Source organism: Panthera pardus, unplaced genomic scaffold, assembly GCF_024362965.1.
Source record: "Panthera pardus isolate Hobbes unplaced genomic scaffold, ASM2436296v1 HiC_scaffold_21, whole genome shotgun sequence".
Lineage (NCBI taxonomy): Eukaryota > Metazoa > Chordata > Mammalia > Carnivora > Felidae > Panthera > Panthera pardus.
The window spans coordinates 47,484,978-47,511,241 of NW_026526777.1; the positions used below are offsets into that span (position 1 = coordinate 47,484,978).

General features: G+C 36.7%; 1 protein-coding gene across 5 annotated transcripts in view; it reads left to right on the forward strand.

The window, feature by feature from the left end:
- Positions 1–21,556, forward strand: part of PLA2G4A (phospholipase A2 group IVA) — a 159,927-nt gene extending 138,371 nt beyond the window's left edge. For all 5 annotated transcript variants that reach the window (XM_019426657.2, XM_019426677.2, XM_053909207.1 and 2 more), the window contains 3 exons: positions 10,655–10,850; positions 12,363–12,520; positions 20,940–21,556. In XM_019426657.2, the coding sequence (XP_019282202.2) occupies positions 10,655–10,850; positions 12,363–12,520; positions 20,940–21,071 (486 nt within the window). In that variant the 3' untranslated portion in view covers positions 21,072–21,556. The remainder of the gene's footprint in view (positions 1–10,654; positions 10,851–12,362; positions 12,521–20,939) is intronic.
- Positions 21,557–26,264: the final 4,708 nt, after the last annotated feature.

The following is a 26,264-nucleotide window of genomic DNA, read 5'->3' on the forward strand; positions in this document are numbered from 1 at the left end:
ATATATGATAAAGTCAGAGTCACAGTCCTGGAAACTTACAGGGGTGAGGAGTACAAAGCAGATTTTAAAAAAATACAGTTGGAAAGTAGTATAGAAATGTCCATATTGGGGCAAGAGGGTAGGATTTTTCACTGTTAGGCATGGAGAGGGGAAGATAGGAGAGTACTTATCTGATGACTTCTCACTCTTGTAGGAATTAGAAGTCAATGTTATCTTTTGAGAGTGAAAGGGTAGAGGTGGTGGAACCAGGGTCATGTGGAGAATAAAAGTCTGCCTCTGAAGAAATGAGAAAAAGTTCAGAACAGGCAACATAGATTGCTCAGCAACACTGTGATATTACCCAAGCGAGATCATGAATATTATTCCCTCCACCTGGAACACCTCAAACTTTCTTTAGATGCATCTCAAATGTTATCTTTCTTGACCTCCACAGATCTAGTTTCAGTACAAGGGACTTAGTATATTCTTCTAACATGGCAATTTTCATGGTGTATTGTCTGTATTTGTTTACATATATATCTCTTCCACTGTCTGTGAACTCCTTGGGAACTAGAACACTATTTTGAATGTATGTTTTGTTTTAATCATTTGGTTCTAATTGTATTATAAGTGCCAGCCAAAGTGTAGGTAGGTCATTTTTTCGTTGGTGAATGAAGGAAATGTTATAACAGATATGGAGTTATTATCCCCATTTCATAGATTAAGAAATGGAAATTCATAGAAAGTAAGTGAAATAGTCCATGATCTCCCAACCAGGAAGTCAGTGATAACCTGAGTCCTCTGGTATCTGCTTTCCTTTCTGTTATACTATGACTAAACTGCTCTCAAGGCTAACAGTGGCTGTCATAATAGCTCCTTAATATATATAAAACCTCATATTTTAAAAATGCTTTCACATTTAATTTTTTTAGAGGCAGTTAGTGGTATTCTGACAAGGAAACAAGTATTGATGAGATAAGCAATTTCATCATATCCTCACATTAAATAAGATAATGGGTAAACAGAACATAGTCCAGGACCTGGGTAGGAAAGTGCTAGTTAAGAAGTGGTCAAGCTGAAGGTGCCTGGTGGTTAATCATCCAATTCTTGATTTCGGCTCAGGTCATGATCTCCCAGTTCATAAGATTGAGCCCGCATGGAGCTCTGCACTGACAGCACGGAGCCTGCTTGGGATTCTCTCTCTCCCTCTCTTTCTCTGCCCCTCCTTCACTTATGGCCTCTCTATATCTCTCTTTCTCTCTCAAAATAAAATAAAATAAAATGGACAATGAGTAAACAGAACATAGCTCAGGACATGGCTAGGAAAGTGCTAGTTAAGAAGTGGTCAAGCTGGGGGCTCCTGGGTGGCTCCATCAGTTAAGCATCCAACTCTTGATTTCTACTCAGGTCATGATTTCATGGTTTGTGAGATCAAGCCTCACACTGGGCTCTGAATTAACAGTGCGGAGCCTGCTTGGGATTCTCTCTCCCCCCCCTCTCCTTGCCCCTCACCCACTCATGCTCTCTGTCTCTCTCAAAATAAATAAATAAAACTTTTTTTTTAATGCCTTTAAAAAAAAAGAAGAAGAAGCCGTTAAGCTGGACCAGCTTCCAAGGCTCCAGAATGACAATCTAACGCTCTTTCTCCTTCACTAGCTGCCTCCTCCGTATACATTGTAGATGTACATTTTTCTGTGCTGTGTGCTGTGTGCAGCAATTAATGATAAACCGTGGTTCTTGATTTCCATAACATTTTAGCTTTCTTGGGGGAAAGGCTTTACATGCGAGAGTCATTTGGAAGGAAATTAAGAAACTTACTGTTAAAGAGTTATTTTGATTTATATGAGCATGGGTGTTACGGGAGATCCATGTAAGAATAGATTGGTATGTCCTGGGGTAGATGAGCAGGGAAATAAATAGACCAGGATGAAAATGGCACAGAGATGGCAGTGAGCACATCTGAGGAAGTGGAGTGATCTGATTCGAAGTGATAGATATTAAGCTCCCATTAGGAAGGCTTTAGGGGAGACTCTAAAATTGGATGATAGGAAATAGAGAATCAGTGAAGGCTTTGCAGCCAGCAAACAGCCTCATGAAATTGGAATTTTAGGATGATTAATCTGACAGTGGAAAGTAGGACAGATTGAAGAAAGAAGAGCAAAAGATTAAAATTAAGAGGGATTTAATGTAATCCAAGCCTAGGATAATGAAGTACTGTACAGGGCAGGTGACTGAGAAAGCCAAGAGGAAGATCTGATGACCTACGAGCAGCTATGGGGGAGTGAATTTCAATGGATGACTGTAAGAGGATAGCTTGGAAACTAGTTCTGGACATGGAAGAAACTGTATTATTCATTTCACCAGGGGGGCTGGAAAATGTCAAAGCCATAATTTTATATATGAATCATAGCCCTGCCACCTCATGAGTTAATATGGGGAAGAAGGTTTGCACCTTCTTTGGTTATCACTTTGTACCTCTAAAAAGAACTTGTACTTTGTTGTAGTTTTTAAATGTACTTGATTCATTGTTTCTAATTACGAAGAATGTATACTTATTATTTAAAAATTTGGATATTTGGAATATATATTAAGTGCTTCTTGTACACAGACAACAGCTGCTGATATTTTGCAATTTTCTTCACGTGTGTGTGTGTGTGTGTGTGTGTGTGTCTCTGTGTGTGAACACCAGGATAATATAGTCTTGCATTTTGCTTCTTTCTACCTAAAATTATAATGTGAGCATTTTCCCATGCCATTAAATAATTTTTAATGTTTATTTATTTTGAGAGAGAGAGAGAGAGAGAGGCAGAGAGAGAAGGAGAGACAGAATCCCAAGCAAGCTCTACACTTAGCACAGAGCCCAACATGGGGCTCAGTCTCATGACCATGAGATCATGACCTGAGCCGAATCAGGAATTGGACACTTAACTGACTGAGCCACCCAAGCACTCCCCCATTAAATTTTTTTTAACACAATAATAAACACAGCATGCCGGGCACGTGGGTGGCTCAGTCAGTTAAGCGTCCTACATCAGCTCAGGTCATGATCTCATGGCTCATGAGTTCAAGCCCCACATTGGGCTCTGTGCTGATGGCTCAGAGCCTGGAGCCTGCTTTGGATTCTGTGTCTCCCTCTCTCTCTGTTCCTCCCCTGCTTGCACTCTGACTCTGTCTCTCTCTCTCTCTCTCTCTCTCTCAAAAATAAATAAAAGTTTAAAAATTTTAAAAAATTATAAACACAGCATGGTATCTCTATATGTATGTGAATATGCAACAATTTTTAACAAGGCTCTATTTTCAACTTTCAGATTATTGCTCTTTTGTCACTTTCTCTGTGATCATCCTTGCACATGAATCTTTAACCATACTTTTTATTAATTGCTTAGGTTGGCTTCTTAGATAGGTATTAGTTTAGGACTTTTAATAAATATTTTTGGTTTGCTTTCCCAAAAGGCTGCACCAATTGACATTACTATATAAGACTGTATATGTGAGTCCTTATTTTACATGGCTCTTCCGGCTGAAAAAATATTGAAAACAAAGTTAAAAAAATTTACAATATGACAGAAAGAAAAAGAAGCACATTTTCCTCCAACTTTTCCCTTTGCTTGTGAGTGTAAATAGTTTGTTATGGTTATTTATATTCGTGTTTTTAAACTACTTTTAATTGGATTATTAGTATTGCTGCTGTTCATTACTATTTTATATCTTAAAGATATTAAAATTTGTCTTATTTTTGCAAATATGATCTAATGAGTATTTGTGTTGGAATTTTTATTTCTGATGATTTTAACATTTTAAATATTTATGTAGTCACTTCTCTCACTGGTTTTATTCTTGAAATTCATATTAACAAAATCAGTTACATATAGACTGATATTTTTCTTTTTTTCAAATTTTTTAAAATGTTTTTTCTATTTTTGAGAGACAGAGACAGAGTATGAGCTGGGGCTGGGGTGGGCAGGGGGGACAGAGAGAGAGGGCGACACAGGATCTGAAACAGGCTCCAGGCTCTGAGCTGTCAGCAGAGAGCCTGATGCAGGGCTTGAACTCACGAACTGCAAGATCATGACCTGAGCTGAAGTCAGCACTTAACTGACTGAGCCACCCAGCCACCCCGGTATTTTTCTTTGTATAATATTCTCTTAAAATATTCTAACTCATTAATATTTTTCAATATATGAGGTGCATAATAACAAATCCCTCAAAGATATTATTTGCAATGCTTCCTTTATCATGTACTACAGAATGCCTAGATCTGTTTTGTATGTATCTATTGTATTCCATTGGTTCATCTGACAATCTGGTAATTCTTCTCTCAGTACCACACTGTATTTTAATAACTGTAGCTTTATTATGTATTTACTATCTTAGAGCCTACAATCCCTCCATCTATATAGATTTACAAATTCTGTAGACATTTCCAGCTATGCATTCTCATAGATGTGCTGTAGAAATTTTGTCAATTCCTTTCATCTCACCTCTCTCCCCAATATGTATGTATTTCCTTTTATTATTGGTTTAGTATAGCATAAAACCCATTACTCTGGAAATAAGGATTTATATTTTCAAAGACTTACTATAAAGGAAGTTACACACTATTGTTTATAATGTTTTCCTCCAGAAATTTTCTTTTTTTGAGTTGAAATATAAATGCCATTTGTAATAAAAGAACAGAACAAAGATGCTGGGCCAAAAAATAAAACCATAAACCTTATTTCACAATTATTGATAGAAGCATTTCATAAGTATAGTTAAAACTCAGATTTTGTCAGGGAGATATGAATGATAGATATCATGGATTTTGATGGAGGCAATCACAGTTTTTATCGTATCTATGTTGTAACTGGCCTTGAAAACTGATGATGTCAATGTCAATAATACTGGAAGGTTTTTATGTTTTCTTTTGTTGTTTTTTTTTGTTTTAGATTTGTAGGCACACACCCTAATAGTAGGTTGGATATAAAGAACCTCATGATTCTAAATAATATTCTTACTGATTTGAAAAAATCAGTTCTATGTTTCATTTTGTCAAGAGTCTTTTGTTAACTCTATAATAACTTAGATATATACCATACAAATTTATTTCACCATTAGGGTCCATTCAAGGAGAATTCTAATAGCGTTTGTCTTTAATGTTGGTCATGAAAATAAGCCAGGGGTGTTTTCACATTCAAGTCTGCGAAATGAACAGACTGATTTTAGGAAAAACATTTTTAAGAAAGCTTTGGCTCTTTTAAGGAGCAAGCAAAGAATATAGGAGAATTCAGAGTTTACTAGAAATTTTTTTTAACCTTACTAAATTTTATGGAGAATAATAGAATAGTTATTATGCCGTAAATAATGTTATTTTATATCATGTTACCATATATTGGACATAAGTCTAACTCAGTTTTTCAGTGCCCTTTTAAATGCGTAATGAGCAGAACCCAGAGCAGTGGGTTCATTTTCCTAAAAATAAAAGGAAAGAAGAACAGAGAAAGGAAAGGAGGCAAGGAGGGAAGGAGAAAAAGAGAAGAAAGGAAAGTCTGAAATGAACAAGTTTTCACCAATGATAAAAGTAATTTATCTAAATTAGCTTTATCTTGTTATATTTCACTCAAGGTCAAAATTCCATCAAACTGACAAAAAAACAGAGAATTGTATTTTTCCACACTAACCTGATTTATTTGTTAACATTGTGGCATGATCCTTGTGTGAAAACCTCTGCATATGATTTATTCATGACTTTGTTTTGGGTCACACCATCATGGCCAAGCCAGTCCAAGTGTTAGCTTGCTGGGCATCGATCTACTGTGGCCAATAAAGGGAACTACCCATTATTAAACATAGCATTTACAGATTTACCTCAAATATTAGTTTCCTAGGGCTGCCATCACAAATTATCACCGATGTAGGTATCTCAGGGCCACATTTCCTCCAAAGGCTCTATGGCTAGAATTCATCCTTGCTTTTTCCAGCTTCTGCCAGCTCCAGGCTTTCCTTGCCTTGTTGCTGCATAACTCCAATCTCAGCTCTGTCTTCATATGGGCTCTCCTATATGTGTGTGTGTCTTCTTATAAGGATCTTTGTCTCTTATGAAGACATTTGTCATTGGATTTATGCCCCAGCCAGATAACCCACGATGATCTCATCTTGAGACCCTCAGCTTAATTACATTTGCAAAAACCCCTCTTCCAAATAAGGTTACATTCACAGGTTCTGGGGCAGGGTGGGAGGTTAGAGCGCATGGACTTCTGTTTTGGAGGGCCACCATTCAACCCACTACACCTGTATTTGTCATTAAGGATCAGATGCCTATTGATGAGCAGATATGCCCAACATTAATTTCTCTACGTATTTTTGTGAAGTTATAGTAACGTCTTGGTGAAGAACTAAAGAGAACTGTAAAGTGCTATGTAAATACTCTACGTTATTAAATATACAAAATTACTTTCACACCCATTGCATTATAAAGCTCTTGGATCCTAATACCAGCATGCTTTTTATTGGAAGCGATGATGATCATAACCAGAAAATAGTGAATTCTAAACTGTAGATTCTATCCATTGTATCTTTTTTTTATTGTTTTAATGTTTATTAATTTTTGAGGGGGGAGGGAGGGTCAGACAGAGAGGGAGACAGAATCCAAAGTAGGCTGGGTTCAAACTCGGGAACAGCAAGATTATGACCTGAGCTAAAGTTGGCCACTTAACCGACTGAGCCACCCAGGCACCCCTATCTATTGTATCTTATGTTACTTGCTTCGTTCATTTTTTTTAAGATTCAATTTATGTTCATATTTATACTCCATACCTCTTCCCAATCTAAAAATGGATTGTAAATATTGAGAAACATCATAGAAAGTACATATCCTAGGTTTGGGCAGAGAAAATGCTCGTTTCCTCTAGAGAAAAGCTAATTTAGTAGATACAAATATATATTTATACATTTAAAAATACATATAAATATATATTTATCCACATATAAAAATAAATAAAATGTCACATATATGCCATTCACACTATAGTTTGTATATATTTCTATTTTATTTAGGCTGTTTTTCTTATCCTTCACAATGTTTTTGTGCTCAAAAATGAGTACTTCTTACAAAGTGTTGCTTTGAAGGGTACTCACAAATTTTTGTCTCCACAGAAAATCATTTTAGTAGTATGTAAATTTGCCATGAATTAGTCTATGGAAATCAGAAGTGTGAGGTGTCCAACAACCAAAATGGATACTTGTGGTAGAAAACAGTTCAGGCAGAGTGCCATAATTTGCAAAGCAGCAATGTTCTTGCTCATGGCATTCTTCTAAAATACTCTTTTCTAACTCGTCTGCTCTACTCATAGACTGTGTCATTGTTTCTCAGTCTTGACAGAGAAACGAGACATCAGGGAGGAGGTAGTTTTTCCATCCTGTAATCACCATCTCTACAGTCATCGGATTTTAACGTTTTCCACAGCAGGATCATATCAGGAAAGGGAAAGTTTCAATCGCTTCCTGATTCCAGCATAAAATATCTAACTAAAAATAGCTTGGTCTTTTACCTCACACAGTTCCTTTTCCTCTTGTGAAGAGGAAACTATCCACACATAGTTAGTCATCCTGAGTCATGTTTGTAAACACTAGAAAGCTCTTTTTTTGCCTCGTTCTCACGCAAATGATCCACAGTATGAACTTTTGGTTTTATTTTGGTGTTGAATAATCTTGAATGAATAATTGTGAAAGTGCCAGACAAGAACTAAACTGAATAGTTCAATGGAACAGGGAGCAAAAAGGGGCTAGTGATAAAAGTTTCATCAAATTTCAAACCAGAATTTATATGTATATCTGTATATATATTTCAGTAAAATATAATCATATTTTGCCTAGTAGTTTATGAAATAACTGCTTTAATATACATTATATCCTTTGTTCCCCCCAATTTTTATTTCTTGTAAATAAAATGTAAATGGCATTGAGAGTTAATCAACTTAAAATTCCCAACATTCCAGAAGCATCAAGAGTACTGAAAGGTTCAATGTATACTTTTATGTAAATTTAAGGTACTATTTTAAATATAAACACAAATATCAGAGTGCCTGGGTGGCTTAGTGGGTTAAATGTCTGAGTTCAACTCAGGTCATGATCTCATGGTTTGTGAGCTCAAGCCCCACATTGGGCTCTGTGCTGACAGCTCAGAGCCTGGAGCCTGCTTTAGATTCTGTCTCCCTCTCTCTCTGCCCCTCCCCCACTCTTGTTCGCTCTCCTCCTCTCTCTTTCTCTGTCTCTTTCTCTCAAAAACTAATAAATATTTTTAAAAATAAAATTACAATTAAAAATATATATACATATACAAATATAAATATTTAAACTATAAGTTATACTGTTAAATATAAATTACTGAGTTTTTTTTAATACATTACCTCATTTCATCATCACAGCAATCCTGAGGAAAATAATAGTATTAAACTTTACACACAGTGGTAGAAAATAAGTTGCTGAGAAATAAGAAACAGAAGGAATAGAGGTGAAATGGGTTTGAGAGTCTACTATTTCAGGGATAGTGAACAACCTGGTCCCTGTCTGGTTGGTTGGTTGGTTGGTTGGTTGGTTGGTTGGTTCCTATGCTTCCCATTAGGGGAATATCACTACATACTTCAACCCATAAAATAATTTCGTCCCTGTTGACTTGTGGTGGCTCAGCAGTTTGACTCAGACCACCCAGGTAGCAAATCAAGGTGTCTCTGTTTGAGGTTGGCCTTTCAGGCTGCACAGCCCACACATGAAGCCATCCATCACATTCGCTGCCTCTATCATATTGCACTATAATATCTGTTATTCCTCTTTCCCATTGATTTATAATCTTCAAGGATTCAAAGACAGCCTTTGACTTATGCCTAGAACAAAACAGGTGTCTGATAATAATGGTTGAATGAATTAATGTATGCTCTGAAGAAATAGTCCACATACACTGCAAATCTCATGGTGAAGACTCTGTAGCGTTTACGACAGTTTTAAACCCAAGGAATTACTTGGTCACTATCTCTTACCCACCAGGCTATAAATCCCATAACAACAAGAGTTTCATTCACTGTGATGTTCCCACCTCCTAGCATGGAGCTTTGATTTGCAACTGATGACTATCATCGAATCAATTGATGTGATTGATGACACAGAGTAGTTAAAATAAGATTGCAGTGATCATTTCCCTAATACCTCACCTCTATGAGAATTTCTCTAATACTGTACCTGTCTCTCTTTCTTTTTCCTCTTTTCTTTCCTCACTTTTCCCCTTCCACCTCTTTCCTCTCTTTATTGGCATTTATTTATCAAACATTTGTATAGCAAATCATAAGTGTCAGACACTGTTCTAAATGCTGTACAGAGATTATTTTATTCGAATGGCAATCAGGAGATATGTATTATTATTATTACCTTCCTTATTTTACATTTGAGGATATTGAGTATGGAGACACTAAGAAACATGCCCATAGGCTCAGAGCTTGTGCTTTAACTCAGGCAATCGGGCCCTAGAGTCTGTGCTTTTACCACTGAGAGTCTGCTTCTTATTTTTCCCACTCCCCCTGAAACTGTATATAAATATAAATAGGTTCAGGGACCCTGGGTGGCTCAGTCGGTTGAGCGTCCAACTTTGGCTCAGGTCATGATCTCACGGTTTGTGAGTTCAAGCCTTGTGTCGGGCTCTGTGCTGACAGCTCAGAGCCTGGAGCCTGCTTCGGATTCTGTGTCTTCCTTTCTCTCTGCCCCTCCCCTGCTCATGCTCTGTCTCTCTCTCTCTCTCTCTCAAAAATAAACATTGAAAAATATTTTTAAATATAAATAAGCCCTATTTATGGCATCTGTCCATATTGATTTATGTTTTCTAGTTCAACACTCTGTGTGCGTGTGTGTGTGTGTGTGTATGTCTGTGCGCTTACCCACCCTTTAGTCAGCCTTGATGCAGAAACAAATCTAAAATCTCAGTGGCTAACAAAAAAACATGTGTTCCTTGGTCACATTACGTGTCAGCAGCTACAAATCATCTGCTGTGACTATGTGTAGGTGTCTTCTCATTCTGGTGGGAATGTATAATTCTCTTATCAGGAAGGGAGCTAATATGTGGAAACAATCACACCATTGCGACACCCACTAACTAAATGTTTGGTTTCCCTGTCTGGCCCACTCTTGGCCACTACACATTTAATAGCATTCTGAGGCCAGAAGCTAAAATATTTTTATAAACAGAAGATTTAAAAAAGCTGATTCAGAGTAATTCAGATATGTTAGCATACATGAAATTTATTAATTTTAATTGGTTGTGTTAAGAAGATACAGGTAAGAATTCAGTAATAGAGTGTTCCTCATTTAGCTTCTTCAGATCTTTGACTCTGAAGGGTTATAGATAACCAGAGCCCTAATATTTTTTTCCTATGGCAATTACATCAATATAATTTCATTCAGTTCAGTCCATCAGTAAATTTTCACATGCCTCCTATGAGGCCAAGAATTAACATAATAGCGAGTTTGTTTGGAGGCAACTATGTATCTTTTTACACTAATGAGCTTCTTGTGAACAAGGTCATTATTCATCTTAGCAAGGAGCACATTGCTAGGACACAGTCAACACCTAATGAATATTGAACGATGGCCAGACCAACTGAATACATGAAAACTGAAAATTCCCGAATGCATCTTTACCTCTCCTCCATAGGAACTTCTACTTGCAGAAAAGTGGGCCAGAATGAACAAGCTTCCATTTCCAAAGATTGATCCCAATGTGTTTGATCGAGAAGGACTGAAGGAATGCTATGTCTTTAAACCCAAGAATCCTGACGTTGAGAAAGATTGCCCAACTATCATCCACTTTGTTCTGGCCAACATCAACTTCAGAAATTACAAGGCACCAGGTACGTTGGGAATATATTATATCTGTAGAGTAGAAATCTGGGAAAGGAGCAAGACTGATGTTAAGTGGTTTCATAATGGTACTTGCTGTACCAACTATTAAAATTTTGAATTCTTCCCTTCTCTTAATAAATAGCTACTATCCTGAGACCCCAAGTACTTCCCCTCTTTCTCACTCCAAGATCCCCTGAGTTCTTCACAATTCAGAAACTGATATATTAACATATCAATAAAAGTCTCTGGGGCTTTACTCCAGAACCTGGGCTTGTGTTTGTTCTGATTGGTTGGTGCCCTTGTCATAGGGATTGTTAAATATTTTGAAAAATCACCCATGCAAGAAAACCCTTGTTTCAGAACAAATCAGGCAAAAACTCTGAGAACTTTAAGTGACCACAGGATTAATATAATACAACATAGCTAGTAATTTCAGGTTGCCATGTTATCTTTTGTAGAAAAAGAGAATCAAGTTCAAGGCACGGTCATCCTGTTTTACTACATCCAGAGTCTATAGACTCTTCAATATCCTAGAAGATACTGATTAACAAAAAGGAGATCTAGAGATTGACGAGCGGGATGCTCAAGGCCTAAAAATCATATTATCCTCGGACCAGAAAGTGCAGTTGTGAACGGAAAGATACAAAAGATAGTCATGGAAGATTTGACAGGGGTTGATGGAAAAGAAAGTGATCTTCCAGAGAGTGGAGGAAGACAAAGAAAAGATCAGTCGGGGTGGGGGGTTGGTTACTAGGAGTCATACTTCAAAACAAGAGAAGGAAGAATTGGCTGGCATTTTCAATTATTGAGCAGTAGAGTACTTAAAACCTAGAGAATCTTCTATCACTGTTAATACTCAAGAAGAGGCTGTGTAGGGGATTCCTGTGGCATGAACACAGATAATGTCTTGGTTCAGATTCCCCCAGAAGCACATGCTGAGAAAGAATTCAAGGGCAGATGGTTTATTTGGGTGGACTAGGGAACCTTAGTAAGGGAGTGGGGAAGTGATAAAGGAAGGTAGACAAGCAAAGATGTGTTAGTAAGCCAGCTACCATGAGGAGAACTTGATCCTGTTGGAATACTCTAGGAAAAGGAATAGAGCCTATGCTCCAGAATCATCCTTCCTTTTCATGCAGCAATAGGCAAGGGAACTGGAGTATTTATATCCTACTTCCTAGTGTCTTTGGTTGACTACTGCCTGGGGCAGAGTGTTATTTACCAGACTTTACATCCTGCTGTTAGAGAGCAAAGCAACCTTCCCCAGTTGCAGGATGGGGTAGAAAGTCCTTAGGCACAGGGATGCAGCTGCTGGCAATTGGAAGTTGCCCAGGCAGAACACATAGAAATCCCGACCCAGGGAATATGGGTGAGAGCAAAACAGTGCGTACTACAGATTACATGACCCCAGTGGGGGGCTCCCAATGTTATGTTTATGGCTATTTGTATGTTTTATTTCTTGGGTTTTAGAGATATTTTGTAGTTTTCAAAATCACACCAATTAAGACTCTTTGGGTATTTAGGTATCCCAAGAGAAACTAAGGAAGAGAAAGAAATAGCTGATTTTGATATTTTTGATGACCCCGAATCACCATTTTCAACCTTCAACTTTCAATATCCAAATCAAGCATTCAAAAGGCTGCATGATCTCATGTACTTCAATACCCTGAACAACATTGATGTAAGTATCTCCTGTGATCATTGATGGTGTCACATACTTCTATATCACATAAACATAGCAATACCTTTTTAATTAATTAAAAATAAAGTTTATGAATGATGCCACCCAAAGTGTACAATTTTATTTTTTGTAAATTATTTTATTACTCTCCAGAAGAACCCTATAAAATTCACAAATAAGAAAAGCAATCTTTCCAAGATTGCTTTTGGGCAGAGCCCACATTTTATACTATTATTTGATTGAAGGATTGTTTAATACTCTCAGCTTCTTTCCCAGAGTATCTAATGTATTCATCGTATGATAAAATAAATTATAAGTAGGAAGAAATGTGATAAAAAGGAAATATAAGAGTAGGAAAATGAATGTAATAGAAGTGTAGTTAATCTGCTAAAATATCAGGAGCTTTCATAGATACACTCACATGCTTTTAAACGTCTTTATTTTTGTATATCTTGGGAATGTTGCCATCAGTCACAGCCTTCTCATTTTTCACCTATGAGATATTAAGTATGCTTTGCATTAGGAACTTCAGCAACAAGTCATCCTCTTCAGTATTAGTCATTCCTATCCCCAATAAATCTGCTGCTAAGATTCTGCGTCTATGTGACATTCTGTAATCTCTAATTCACCATTCAGGAACGTGGTTGTGTAACTGAAATCATGTTGGTTTGTAGTTCCAAACCATAGTGTCTAATAAATTACTATCAGTTGTGAAAGCCCAAGTTCAGTAGCCTAATTGGATTTTGCACATTAAAAAAAAGAATAAAAGAAAAATAAAGGTATTAAATGGAGAGGGAAAGGTATCCTATCTGACTTACCAGTCTTTTTGGATACTGTACAAATGATGCCAAAGAAAGCACAGTATGTGGATGAGTGTTCCATGTGCACTAAGAGAATTCTGGCACGTCTGGTTCACTTGTGTGTTTAGTTGGCCTGAGACTAGTGGTGATCAATTGTGTACAGTTATAACAGTTATGCCATAATACGTTTATTAATCAGTATCTTTAATTTTTATAAACATGAAATTTTTCCCTAATAAGCTTCAGTTCCTAAAACTCTAAAATGGTTTCTTGTCAGCCTTTACTTATGAATAATATGTGATAATTCACATCAAACATGCTTAGTAAAGTTTATAGCATGTATCATTTTCTAAATATATTTATCTTTTTCTTGTTTCTTTTATCTTACAATCAGTGGACATCTGAAATCCATAGGCTACATTGTTTCTGTGGTGATTGTAAAAATTTAAAGAATATTAAGAGAAAATCAGTATTTTAATTTTTAACTTATAGGGGGTGAACAGACATTCTCAAAATAGAGTTGTGTTTTATAAAACCCCATGCTGTCAGAAGAGAACTAAGGGGTAATATCATAGTAATCCTATATCTGGTATGAAACCAGCAAACTCAAACCTATGTATTCCTTGGGATTAAATGCATTAAACTTGACCATTTGTCCTCAAATGGAAAAAAAATATAGAATATAAGAATATGTAAATACCCTGTTAGACTTGGAAAAATAAAAGAATACCCACACATACATATGCATATTTACATCTGCATATTTACATACCTCTATATAGTCTGAATGTGTGAGTGGATAGATATAGATATATAATTTAAACAACTACATTTCTCTCATTGCTTTCACTTCTGGTTTATATAAAGTCTGCTAAGCTATTTGCTATAAAGAATGATACAGTTCTATTTATATATTCTCAAAAGTAGTTTGACACGTAGATGAACAAGCAAAAGCCTAAGCAAAAATGGACTGAATTCCAAAATAACTTTCCTGAAATATAGCTCATCAAACATTAATTAATAAAACAGGTTTAAATTGCTTCTAAGAATATTTCTGGCATAGAATGTAGAAGTAAGGCCTTGGGCTTTATATCTTATTTAGATTTCAAAGGGGCCACTTGTGTGACTTTGAATAAGCTACTTTTGGGGTCTCAGTTTCCTCATCTCTAAAACAGATGTAACAGCACCTATTATAATAGCTATAGTGAATCATCGGGTGATGTATGTACAATAACCTGCAAACAGAAGCCGCTCAATAAATGGGAATCTTACCTACGTGTATCTATATCCTATACCATGCTAGATACCCCCAAGACCTTCGCAAATGCCCAGAATTAATAACATAGACAAGTCTGTACAGGTAATAGTAGCCTAGGCAGTAAATTGGCAGGGGGGAATGGGAGGTCATGAGTGAATGTGAACTTCCTCTTAAATTTTATGACCGTTGAGACTTGTGTTCAAGTGATTCCTGTGTGTGTGTGTGTGTGTGTGTGTGTGTGTGTGTGTGAACGTACACGTGGGTACATTTCATACCCAGCCGGGTAGGAATTCCAGTATTCACTGACATTTTATCTCTTTCTTGACTATTCCCCCAACCCCTCACTTGTAACCAAGGAAACAAATTTTATCAGAATCAAAGCTTCTTGATAAGGGATGATAAAACAGAACAATAAAACTGCCAGGGCAGGATGCTGGAGAGTTCATTAGACTCAATCATTAGCTAAATCATTCATTCCCACACCACCTGAATGGCGTAGCTTACTAATTCATACTTCAGCAACACAGCACATATTTACTTCCCATGGACTGTCAGTTGCTTGCCAGTTGTGGACCCTAGGAACAGAAATTCTTTTAATGCAGACCCCTGACTGCCAACTCCATAGAAGATGGTTTCCAAGTTTGTGGCCATGGCCACTGTTGGCTTGGGGCAAATTTTCATCTTCGATTAACATTCTGGCTTAACTTTTTACTCTGAAAAGGCCACCCTGTCTCTGACAGCTGTATGCTTCTGTTGGGTTATTTTCCCAGAGATCCTAGCTGGCCTTCTTTGCTAAAGCTAAATTTTAGTTCACCGTTAGAGAATTCTTGCTCTGTTTCTGCTCACATCGTGACAACAGCCTGGGTTTCTCATTAGCATCAGGTTTCTGCACTTACTCAGTCCTCCCAAATTCTTTCTCACTGAACATTGCCTCGGTGCTTTTACAATGGCGGTATTTCATTGGGTGGGGGCGGGGGTGGGTGCTGGGTTTTTTTGTTTGTTTGTTTGTTTGTTTTAAGAAACCTACCATAGAATGACTTATACCAAAACATGTGGTATGGAAATGAAGGGCCTTTGGAGTCAGACCAAATTGGGTGTTCAAATCCTTGCTTGCTGCCTCTTGGCTGGGTGATCTTGGACACGTTGGTTAACTTTTCCAAATTTTGCCTCCCTCACTTGTAAAGAGAAACAATGATACATATCTTACAGTAAAATATTATTAAGTAAATTATTATTAAGTAAAATAATGTAATTTAAGGGCTTGGCATGTAAGAGACACTATAAATTGAAGCAATTAATATGATAATGATAATAATTATTATCAGTGTTCATATTGTCTTCTACTTTTACTTATAAATTTAAACCCTTTGAAAACTGTAACTTGCCTTATTTACCTTGTGTCCTCCAGAGACATTGATCATGATGCCAGGCACCTAAAATAAATATGCGATAAAGTTTTTGTGAATGATTTTTAAAATGTCATTGAGTTACTGGCTGAAATTATTGAAGAGTTTGATGTCATAGGAGGAGAGGAGAGCAAGTGGCAGGACACAGGTCTGTTGGTTGGAGGCAGAATTTCTGACCACACAGAAACTCTACACCTTATATGCCTGGGCATGGAGCGTGCTGGACTCATAAACCCCCAATTTGATCTGGAGGGAATATGGCCTCTCCTTCCCAGGACCTTGTTGATTTAACTGCCACAGGGAAATGCACTGTTAAACAGCCTCATTCATTCAGTTGATTACTTTGGTAGGCATATTCTAAGGTTATGTGTCAACTTATTCAACATGTTCCAATGATGCATAATAATGAGCTTTTAAAATTCTTTCGCAAACAGTTCTTTAAAGCGGAAAATACTAGATGTTAATTAAAATGAGGAAAAGCATGTATCCAGAAGTACTGGTACTTAATTCTTCATCATCATCATAAGAGCACTTAGTTACAAGTTAAAGTTTTTATCTTTTCCAAAATAATTTAGGAGACCCTGACTGGCTCAGTCAGTAGAGCATGGGACTCTTGATCTCGGGGTTGTGAGTTCGAGCCCCACGTTGGTGGAACCTACTTAAAAAAAATTAAATTAAAATATTTTTAAAAAATACAAAGAGGTTAAAAAAATAATTTAGAAGCTTATTATATATGATGGCCTAATATGTTAGGCCCCAAATCATCTACCTTTAATGCTGCCTATAATCTCTTTCCATCTTATTTATTCATTAACACAACACAGATTTGTTGGGTATCTACTGTGCCAGGCACTGTTTTCGTAACTAAGGATATGACAGTGTACAAAATAAAAAGAACAAAAAAACAGTTTTGAGTGTTTAAGATAAGCTAGATATTCTCCCCTAGAATAGTTAACACTTAAAATTAGCCTATGAGGTAGGTATCTTTATTTATATGTGAAGAAACTGAGTCAAGGATAACGTAGGCAGATTGCTGGAAGCCACACAATCATGTGAGGAGTCAAGATGGGGGTCACAGGGGTTTTTTTCTCACTTTTTCCTCACTTTTGAAGCATCTTTTTCTCAAGAAGCCTTCTTTCCTGTTTCCCAAACATAGTCTCCTTTCCTGCCAGGCCAATTCCCAGATGTTTCCTATGTATGCCATGATCTCCTATCTTCAGCCCATTTTACAAGATCGTCTAGAATTCTACTGAGAATGCCCAGTCCATCCACCACACTTATAGAATCTTCATGTCCTTCTATTCATCTCATTATCTCCATGAGTTGAACTTTGTTTTGATCAACTTTCCATGCATTCATTACTTTGACAAATATTTATGGTTCTCCTTCTGTGTTCTAAATGCTGGGATCAAAAATGACAAGACTAATAGGGTGCCTGTTTCTATGACACTCAGTTTATTTTGGAAAGGCAGGCATTTGCTGGCAAATTCATAGTAATTTAGACCAGAATATCTTCTCATAGTCTTCTATGTTTGTAATTTTTATTTCTCTTTCAAAATATACAATAACTTTCCTCTTGGGGATCATTTTTCATTTTCTGTTGTGGGAATTCAGTATTTGCTTGTGGATTGCTTCTAATCTCATGCCTCTAGGGCAGAAGATCACATTTAACATGTTTCCTTTTCTTATTCTTGGCCTTTATTGCCATAGATTTAGAGTCTGGATCAACATTTGAAGGGTACTGAATGGCACAAGTGAAGGATGACATAGGTCAGTCATACTTAGGGATGAGCAGGGGGATGGAGAGGTTTGAGAGATGAGGGCTGTTGTAGTATAACATGAAAGGGAAGAATTTGGAATCTCAATGAATTTCAGAGGGGAATGAAAGAGGAAATTAGATACAAACACTATTGAAGATTACCCCTAATACCATTTTAAAAATAGGAAGATTCAAAGATGGCATATTGCCTCTTTGTTTTGTGGGGGGGGTGGCCTTTTTTTTAATTTAATTTTTTTATTATTTATTTTATTTTATTTTTTTAATATGAAATTTTTTGTCAAATTGGTTTCCATACAACACCCAGTGCTCATCCCAACAGGTGCCCTCCTCAGCACCCATCACCCACTTTCCCCTCCCTCCCAACCCCCATCAATTCTCAGTTTGTTCTCAGTTTTTAAGAGTCGCTTACAGTTTCCTCCCTTCCTCTCTAACTTTTTTTTTCCCCTTCCCCTCCCCATGGTCTTCTGTTAAGTTTCTAAGGATCCACATTAAGAGTTCTTTGGATACATGTGATCGTACCATGGATCATGCCAGAAAGTTTGGATTTAGCAACTGATGCAGTATTGAGTCTAGTCTCTTCTGTTTATATCACAGAATTATAAATCACAACAAAGGGCTGTCTTCTGCAGCCATCTGAAAAATCTGGGCAATGCCTTCATAGTATTAATGTGCCACCTAGTGGTTCAACTTGCGCATTTTAACTGTGATTTGGGATTTTCAGTTAATAAATGTAAATATTCATTTTCCTGTATAAAAATGGCCTGTTTTCTAGAAACACCTCCAACGTCCACTTACGGTAAATCCACTAGTTCATGATACTGATACTGCTCATTTTTGCGTGTTTATGAATTCATTATAAAGGAATTGACAGCAGTCATTATTAGTATAAGTGCCCTGTGGTTTGTTATATTTTAAAGCTTTTTAGGTATTTGGAAAATAAATCATTGGTTTTTATTTTACTTGGGTATTTCTCTGCAGCGAGGGTTCATGTGTCTTGTGCTGGCATGGTGAAGGAGAAACCAACTGAAAACTTGCTGACATAAGATCTAGAAAGGCAGAGAGATTACTAAAAGAAGACGTAGGACACACTTGATAGAATTGGTTTGCTGACTTCTACCATATAATAAGCCCACAATTGGATATACCTTGTGTGTTTATTTCTGGTAGACTTTATAGCCTCACATCCAAATTAAAGCTCCTAAATTCTCGCACACATGGTCAGTTTAAAAATAACAACAATAAATAGGTGCTAGTTAGGGAATGCTTCCTACGTGCCAGGTATTGTGCCAAACACTTTATATAAATGATCTCCAATCCCCACAAAAGCCAAGGTTAGTATTATTATTCCCACTTTAAAGAAGAGGAAACAGGAGTGCCTGGGTGGCTCAGTCAGTTAAGCATCTGACTTCGGCTCAGGTCGTGGTCTCTCGGCTCTTGAGTTTGAGCCCCTCATCGGGCTCTCTGCTGTCAGCACAGAGCGCACTTCAGATCTTCTGTCTCCCTCTCTCTGTCTGCCCCTCCCCTGCTTGATTTCCCCCTTTTCTCTCTCTCTCTTTCTCTCTCTCTCTCAAGAATAAATAAATATTTTTGAAAGAAAGAAAGAAAGAAAGAAAGAAAGAAAGAAAGAAAGAAAGAAAGAAAGAAAGAAAGAAAGAAAGAAAAGGAAGGAAGGAAGGAAGGAAGGAAGGGAAGAGGAAACAGGTTCAAGGATTTAAGCTAATTCCCCTTGACCTCACATAGCCAAGAAGTAATTGAGCCTGGAGGTCCTTGGTCAAGGTCTCCTTCACAGGCCTGAAGCCTCTTCTGTCACCATAGAATTAATTATGTTTCCCTTACTCGTGGGGAAAATGGCGTCAGCAAATACCCGCTTTACTTAAAAAAACTCAGTAACAGTTGAGCCCATAAGATAATTAAATATACATAAATGATACTATGTTTTATTATATATATTCTCTCTATATAATTTAAAAATCATAGAGCAAATAAAGGTGTCCCATTTCTGTGATAAATACCTCTTTCCAGAATACAACTGTTTGTTGTTTAAAGTTACCATTGGAGAATTAGAGGAGCCTGCCCTTCGGGCCCAACACAAAGTCACAGAATATTAGTTACATGTTAGCACTACTCAGCTCAGTATCTCTCTCTTTCAGGCATTGACCTGGGCTTGCTCAGTGACACTGGCTGTGGACATGAGTTTGCCAAGGCTTCCTACCTGTGGCCAAGGGCTCAAACACAGGCAGATAATACCTTAATGCTGTTTAACAGTCCCTGGGGTAGAGAATAAAGGGGATTGTAAAATTATCCCTGTGATTTTCTTCTGTGCCCTCAAACTTTTACCTCGTTGGTTAAGATGAAATCCTACAGTCCAGTCCTAGGGAATAGAGTCTTCCTGATTTGGACAGGGTTCCAAAACAGCAGCAGAGCCAGGCCTCTCTGCCAAAGCCCATTCCCATTCTCTGCAACAACCGCTTCAACCAAATTCCAAGTCTTGTCTTCTTTCCAGAAGTTCTTAAGTAGGTTAACTTCACACCAGAAGAGAGTATGAAAATTGCAATGGAAGTTCTTAGAGGTTATAGTCACCATTAATTTGAGTATATATGAAGATTATTCTGAATAAAAAAATAGTGATCATCCATAAAATCACTAAGTATGGCATTTTCTAGATAGAGGACATCCATGTTTTATCCCTGTACTTGTTTAGCTGAGAAAGCAGGGCAGGTCTTCAGCAATGCCTCTTTTCTCTGTAGGTTTAAAGAAAGTCTTCTACTTCCTTGTGTTCCCTCATTTCTGCTTATCCACTAACAGCAAAGGACATAAATTCTAGATTTACTTGTTTCTTCCCTCTTGACACCTTCCCATAGAAAACCAGAATAAGGATACATTTACCAGGTTACAAATGTTTTATTCACAATTTTATCAGCACAAAATCTGGAACATTCCCAGAATACTGCTTTCTCTTGTTGGGGAGGGAAGATTATCTGGATATGAGCTTAATAAGAGTATAAATGGTGGGATGTTAGAGCTAACTATACACATGCATGACTCAGAGATTTCTCTCTCTCTTTCAAAAAGAAAACTATACTAAAAAGATCAATTAGATATTTGTTTTGACCAAACAAATGCTTACAGGGGGCTAGAGCAATACTAATTATGCATACTTTACCTCTATTTGCAGGTGATAAAGAACGCCATAGTTGAAAGCATTGAATACAGAAGACAGAATCCGTCTCGTTGCTCGGTTTCTCTTAGTAATGTTGAAGCAAGACGATTCTTCAACAAGGAATTTCTAAGCAAACCTGCAGCATAGTTTGTGTTGTGGAAAGGGTAGCAATTTCTGAAGCTGAGGCAGTTTGAAATGCCATTACTACTGGATTTGAAAACACAGTATAGATGTTAGTACTGATCACAAGAGACTGGCTGATACTCAAAGTTGAAGTTACTTAGCCACGTGAGAATTATACGGTTATAAATTTGTTAGGTTGGCAGATGATGTGATCATGTAAAATTATGCTCAGCTACATTCTCTGTCAGTATGAATTTCCTGATGCAAATGTAGGGACATACACTGTCGCTAAGACATTCCTCACCAACTATCTTATGTGTCCTCTTTTTAAAAAATTGTTTTCTTTTAAGAATCTTTAATGGTTCAGTCTCAATAAGTAAGATTTCGCATTGTGTGTAAATGTTATTCACTGACTGGATTTATTCATACCACGAGACAACACTATTTTTTATTTATATTATGCATACATACATACATGAAATAAATACATCAATATGCAATTAACATAACAGATTTTTTGTTTATTTTTAATGGGGTATTGCACTGTAAACTATGAAACATTCTCAGATTCAAAGGTTTCGAACACAAAAGTTGTTAATCTTAACTGGTAATGTGAAACGTATCATTTTAAATCATGGTTATTTTTCTTAAAGGAGAAAACATGTAATCTGTTGAATAAATGGTATGCATTTATTCATCGAGTAGAAAAAAAATGTAACTTCCTCTAGTTTAATATTTTACTTTGTTGAGATTATCTTGGACTGTTTGCCCACCAGAGAACAGTTGACCTCAGAGAAAAATCCAGAAGAGTAGCATAGGCTGTATCTGGAAGTCTTGGCTTAGGGACAGTCTGTATCGCATGACAGTGGTTTCTGTTCCCATTGAACTGCTAAGGTTCAGGGTTGGTGTAAACCTAAGGAGAAACCAACATAGTAAAGAAACTCACCTGTCTTGGTTATCTTGGTTATTGTCAGTCATCTCCACTGGAATGTAAGGTCCTTGAGTGTGGGGACTTTTGTCACTTTTGTCCACTGCTGTATCCCCAGATGCTGCAGCATGTCTGATGATGTGTACTGGGCACCAGTTTCTTGTATGCATAAATCAGCCAAGGAAAGAATGTTCCCTTCTTCTTTGTTATTGTTTCTTTATCTTTCCTCACACGTATGAATGTGAATAAAAGGTGATCAAAAAAAGACAAATGAATAGAGAACGTAAAGAAAGGTAATTCAAAGAAGGAAGAATGAATGTCCAATTATTAGCACCATTTATTGAAGAGACTGTCTTTTCTCCATTGAGTATTCTTGGCTTCCTTGTCAAATGCTAATTGATTATATATGCTTGGGTTGATTTCTGGGCTCTCAGTTCTGTTCCATTGGTCTCTTTGTCGGTTTTTATGCCAGTACCATACTGTTTTGAGGACTATAGCTTTATAGGGTAGCTTGAGGTCAGGATGTGTGATGCCTCCCGCTTAGTTCTTTGGATTTCTTTGGCTATTCAGGGTCTTCTGTGCTTCCATATAAATTTTAGGAGTGTGTTTTCTACTTCTGTATAAACACTACTAGAATCTTGATAGGGATTGTACTGAAACTATAGAATCTGGTAGTATTGACATTTTAACAATATTAACACAGGATGTCTTTCTATTTATTTAGATTTTTTTTTTTTACATCAGTGTCTTCTGGTTTTCAGAGTAGACATTTTTTTACCTCCTTAGTTTACTTCTAAATATTTTATTGTTTTTGATACTACTGTAATGGGATCAATTTATTTCTTTTTAAGAAAATGTGTTGTTAGTGTATAGAAATGCTACTGATTTTTGTGTGTTAATTTTGTATTCTGAAACTTTATTTTTTTTTTTTTTTAGTTTTTTAATGTTTATTTTTAAGAGAGAGAGAGAGAGAGCAAGTGAGTGGGGGAGGGGCAGAGAGAGAAGGAGACACAGAATCCAAAGCAGCCTCCAGGCTCTGAGCTGTCAGCACAGAGCCTGATGCAGGGCTTGAACCCACAAACCGTGAGATCATGACCTGAGCCGAAGTCAGATGTTAACCAACTGAGCCACCCAGGCGCCCCTCTGAAACTTTATTTTGTACACTGCAATGGAATTCATTGATTAGAGCTTTTTTTTCTTGGTTGAGTCTTTAGGATTTTCTGTATATAAAATGTCATCTGCAAAGAGACAATTTTACTTTTTCCTTTCCAATTCTGCTACCTTTTATTTATTTTTCTTGCTTGATTGCTCTAGCTACAACTTCTAGTACTATATTGCATAGCAGTGATAAGAGTAGACACACTTGTCTTGTTCCTGTTCTTAGAGGAAAAGCTTTCAACCTTTTACCACTGAGTATGTTAGCTGTGAGTTTGTCATATATGGCCTTTACTATGTTAATATATGTTCCTAATTATGCCTAATTTGCTAAGAATTTTTATCATGAATAAATGTTTAGTTTGTCAAATGCTTTTTCTGTGTCTATTGAGATGATCATATGTTTCTTTTCTTTCATTCTGTTAATGTGATGCATCACATTGATTGATTTGCATATGTTCAACCATCTTTGCGTCTCAGGGGTAAATCCCACTTGATCATGGTGAATGATCCTTTGTATGTGATGTTAAGTTCAGTTTGCTAGGATTTGATTGAAAACTTTTGTATTTATATTCAGCAGGATATTTTTTTGATCAGCCTGTAGTTTTCTTTTCTACTAGTGTTCTTTTCTGGTTTGGTATCAAAATAGTACTGGCCTCATAAAAAGAGTTTGGGGGTGTTCCCTCCTCTTTGATTTTTTGAAAGAGTTTGAGAAGCATTGGTGTTAATCCTTCTTTGATGTTTGGTAAAATTCACCAGTGATGCCATATGGCCCTGGGCTTTTCTTCATTGGGGGATTTTGGATTACCTATTCCATCTCCTTACTAGTAATTGGTCTATTCAGATTTTCTATTTCTTCCTGATTCAGTCTTGATAAGTTGTATGTTTCTAATAATTTTTCCACTCTTTCTAGGATGTCCAGTTTATTGGCGTATAGTTGTTCATAGTAGCCTCTTATGATCTTTTGAATTTCTATGTTATCATTTGTAATGTCTCCTTTTTCATTTGTAATTTTGGTGATTTGGGCTTTTTTTTCCTTAGTTGGTCTAGCTAAAAGCTTGTCAATTTTGTTTATTGTCTCAAAGAACCAACTTAATAGTTTGTTTAATCTTTTTTAATTGTTTTCTGTTCTACATTTCATTTATGTCTTCTCTAATCTTTATCATTTCCTTTCTTCTGCTAACTTTGGGTTCACTTTGCTGTTCTTTTTCTAGTTCCTTGAGGAGTAAAGTTAGGCTGTTTATTTGAGATCTTTTTTGTTTCTTAGTGTGTTTATTGCTGTAAACTTTCTTCTTAGAACTGTTTTTGCTGCGGTTCAAATTCTGGTATGTTGTTTCCATTTTCATTTGCCTCAATCTTTTTTTTTTTTTTAATTTCCCCCTTTAATTACATCTTGGATCCATTGGTTTTCATTAGAATGTTGTTTAATTTCCATGTGTTCGTGCATTTCTAGTTTTCTTCTGGTTGTTGATTTCTAGTTTCATGCCATTGTAGTCAGAGAAGATACCTGGTATGATTTCAATCTTCTTGAATTTGCAAAGACTTGTTTTATGGCCTAATGTATGGTCTATCCTGGAAAATGTAATGTCTTTTTGATATATTGACCCTTTTTTCATTATATAATCACCTTGTCTCTTTTTACCTTTTTAGTTTAAAGTCTATTTTGTCTGACATAGCTACCCTGATGTTGTTATTGTTGTTGTTGTTGTTGTTGTTGTTACCATTGCTTGAAATTTCTTTTTCCATCTGTTCATTCTGTCTGTCTTGATCTTTAAGGCTAATTTGAGTTTCTTATAGTCAGCATATTATTGGATTTTTTTAAAATTCTTTCAGCCACTCTTTGTCTTTTGATTGGAGAATTTAATCAGTTTATGTTTAAAGTTACTATTGATAGATAAGGACTTACTATTGCCATTTTAGTAGTTATTTCCTGGTTGTTTTGTAGATCCACTGATCCTTGTTTCTTGTCCTGCCACCACCTTTTTTGTGTGTTTTGATGTCTTTGGTATTGGTGTACTTTGACTTGTTATTTGTGGTTTTGTAGGCATGCAGTTACTATAGGATTCTCCTTTGTGATTATCATGAGTCTTATATAAAATAGTGTAAACTGGTAACACCCTATTTTAAACTGATTCCACTTAACTTCAATAGAATTCACCAACTTTGCACCTTTACTTCTCCTGTCCCTCACATTTTAGGTTATTTTTGTTACAATTTACATTTTTTTAAATATTATGTTGTAGTGATGGTTATTTTTACTAATATTGTTATTTATTTTTATTTTTTTAACTTACAAACTAGAGTCTTAAATGAATTATGCACTATAGTATTACCATTTTGTACAATCTAACTATGACAATATATTTACCATTACCAGTGAGATTTATACTTCTTTTTTAATGTTTTTATGATGTTAGTTAGTATGCTTTTCCTCCTACTCAAACACCTCCCTTTAGCATTTCTTGTAAGGCAGGTATGGTGGTAATAAACTCCCTCAGCTTTTGTTTGGGAAAGTCTGTATCCCTCTTTTGTTTCTGAAGGACAGCTTCACTGGGTATAAAACTCTTGGTTAACAGTTACTCTCTTTCAATATTTGAATATGTCATTCTATTCTGTCTTGGCCCCTCAGATTCCCGTATAATCCCTGTGGTGTGAAGTCAGAGAAGGGGCTCCTGCAAAGCAACTCACAGTGCTGGGGGTTGGCGGGGAGAGCTGTGGCTGGTTGTCTCCCTAGGTTCTCTTTCCCCACTGGAGGAACCAGAGAGGCTCAGGAAAGACCTCTCTGCATAGTGCTGCACTGGTCTGTGGAAGAGGCAATTCAGTCAATGTGTAGCTGCCTCCCCTACCCTTCTAATGTGATCTGTCTCGGTCTCTGTGGTGCAGGGGCAGGGGGTACTTTAGCACTACTCCTATGTTCTAGGATTCTCAGTGGTGTCTTGTTCTTGAATAATTGTTAATTGTCCTTCTTGTGAGGGGAAGAAAAGTCAGGAGCATCCTGTGTTGCCCTTTTGATGACATCACTCAATTTTGGCCTTTAAATCTCATTATTTACAAAAAGAAACCTAGGCTTTTTGGAGAAGTGGCTGATTTCAGGGCTGGGACAAGAAAAGTATAAAATAATCTTAGACCATTTT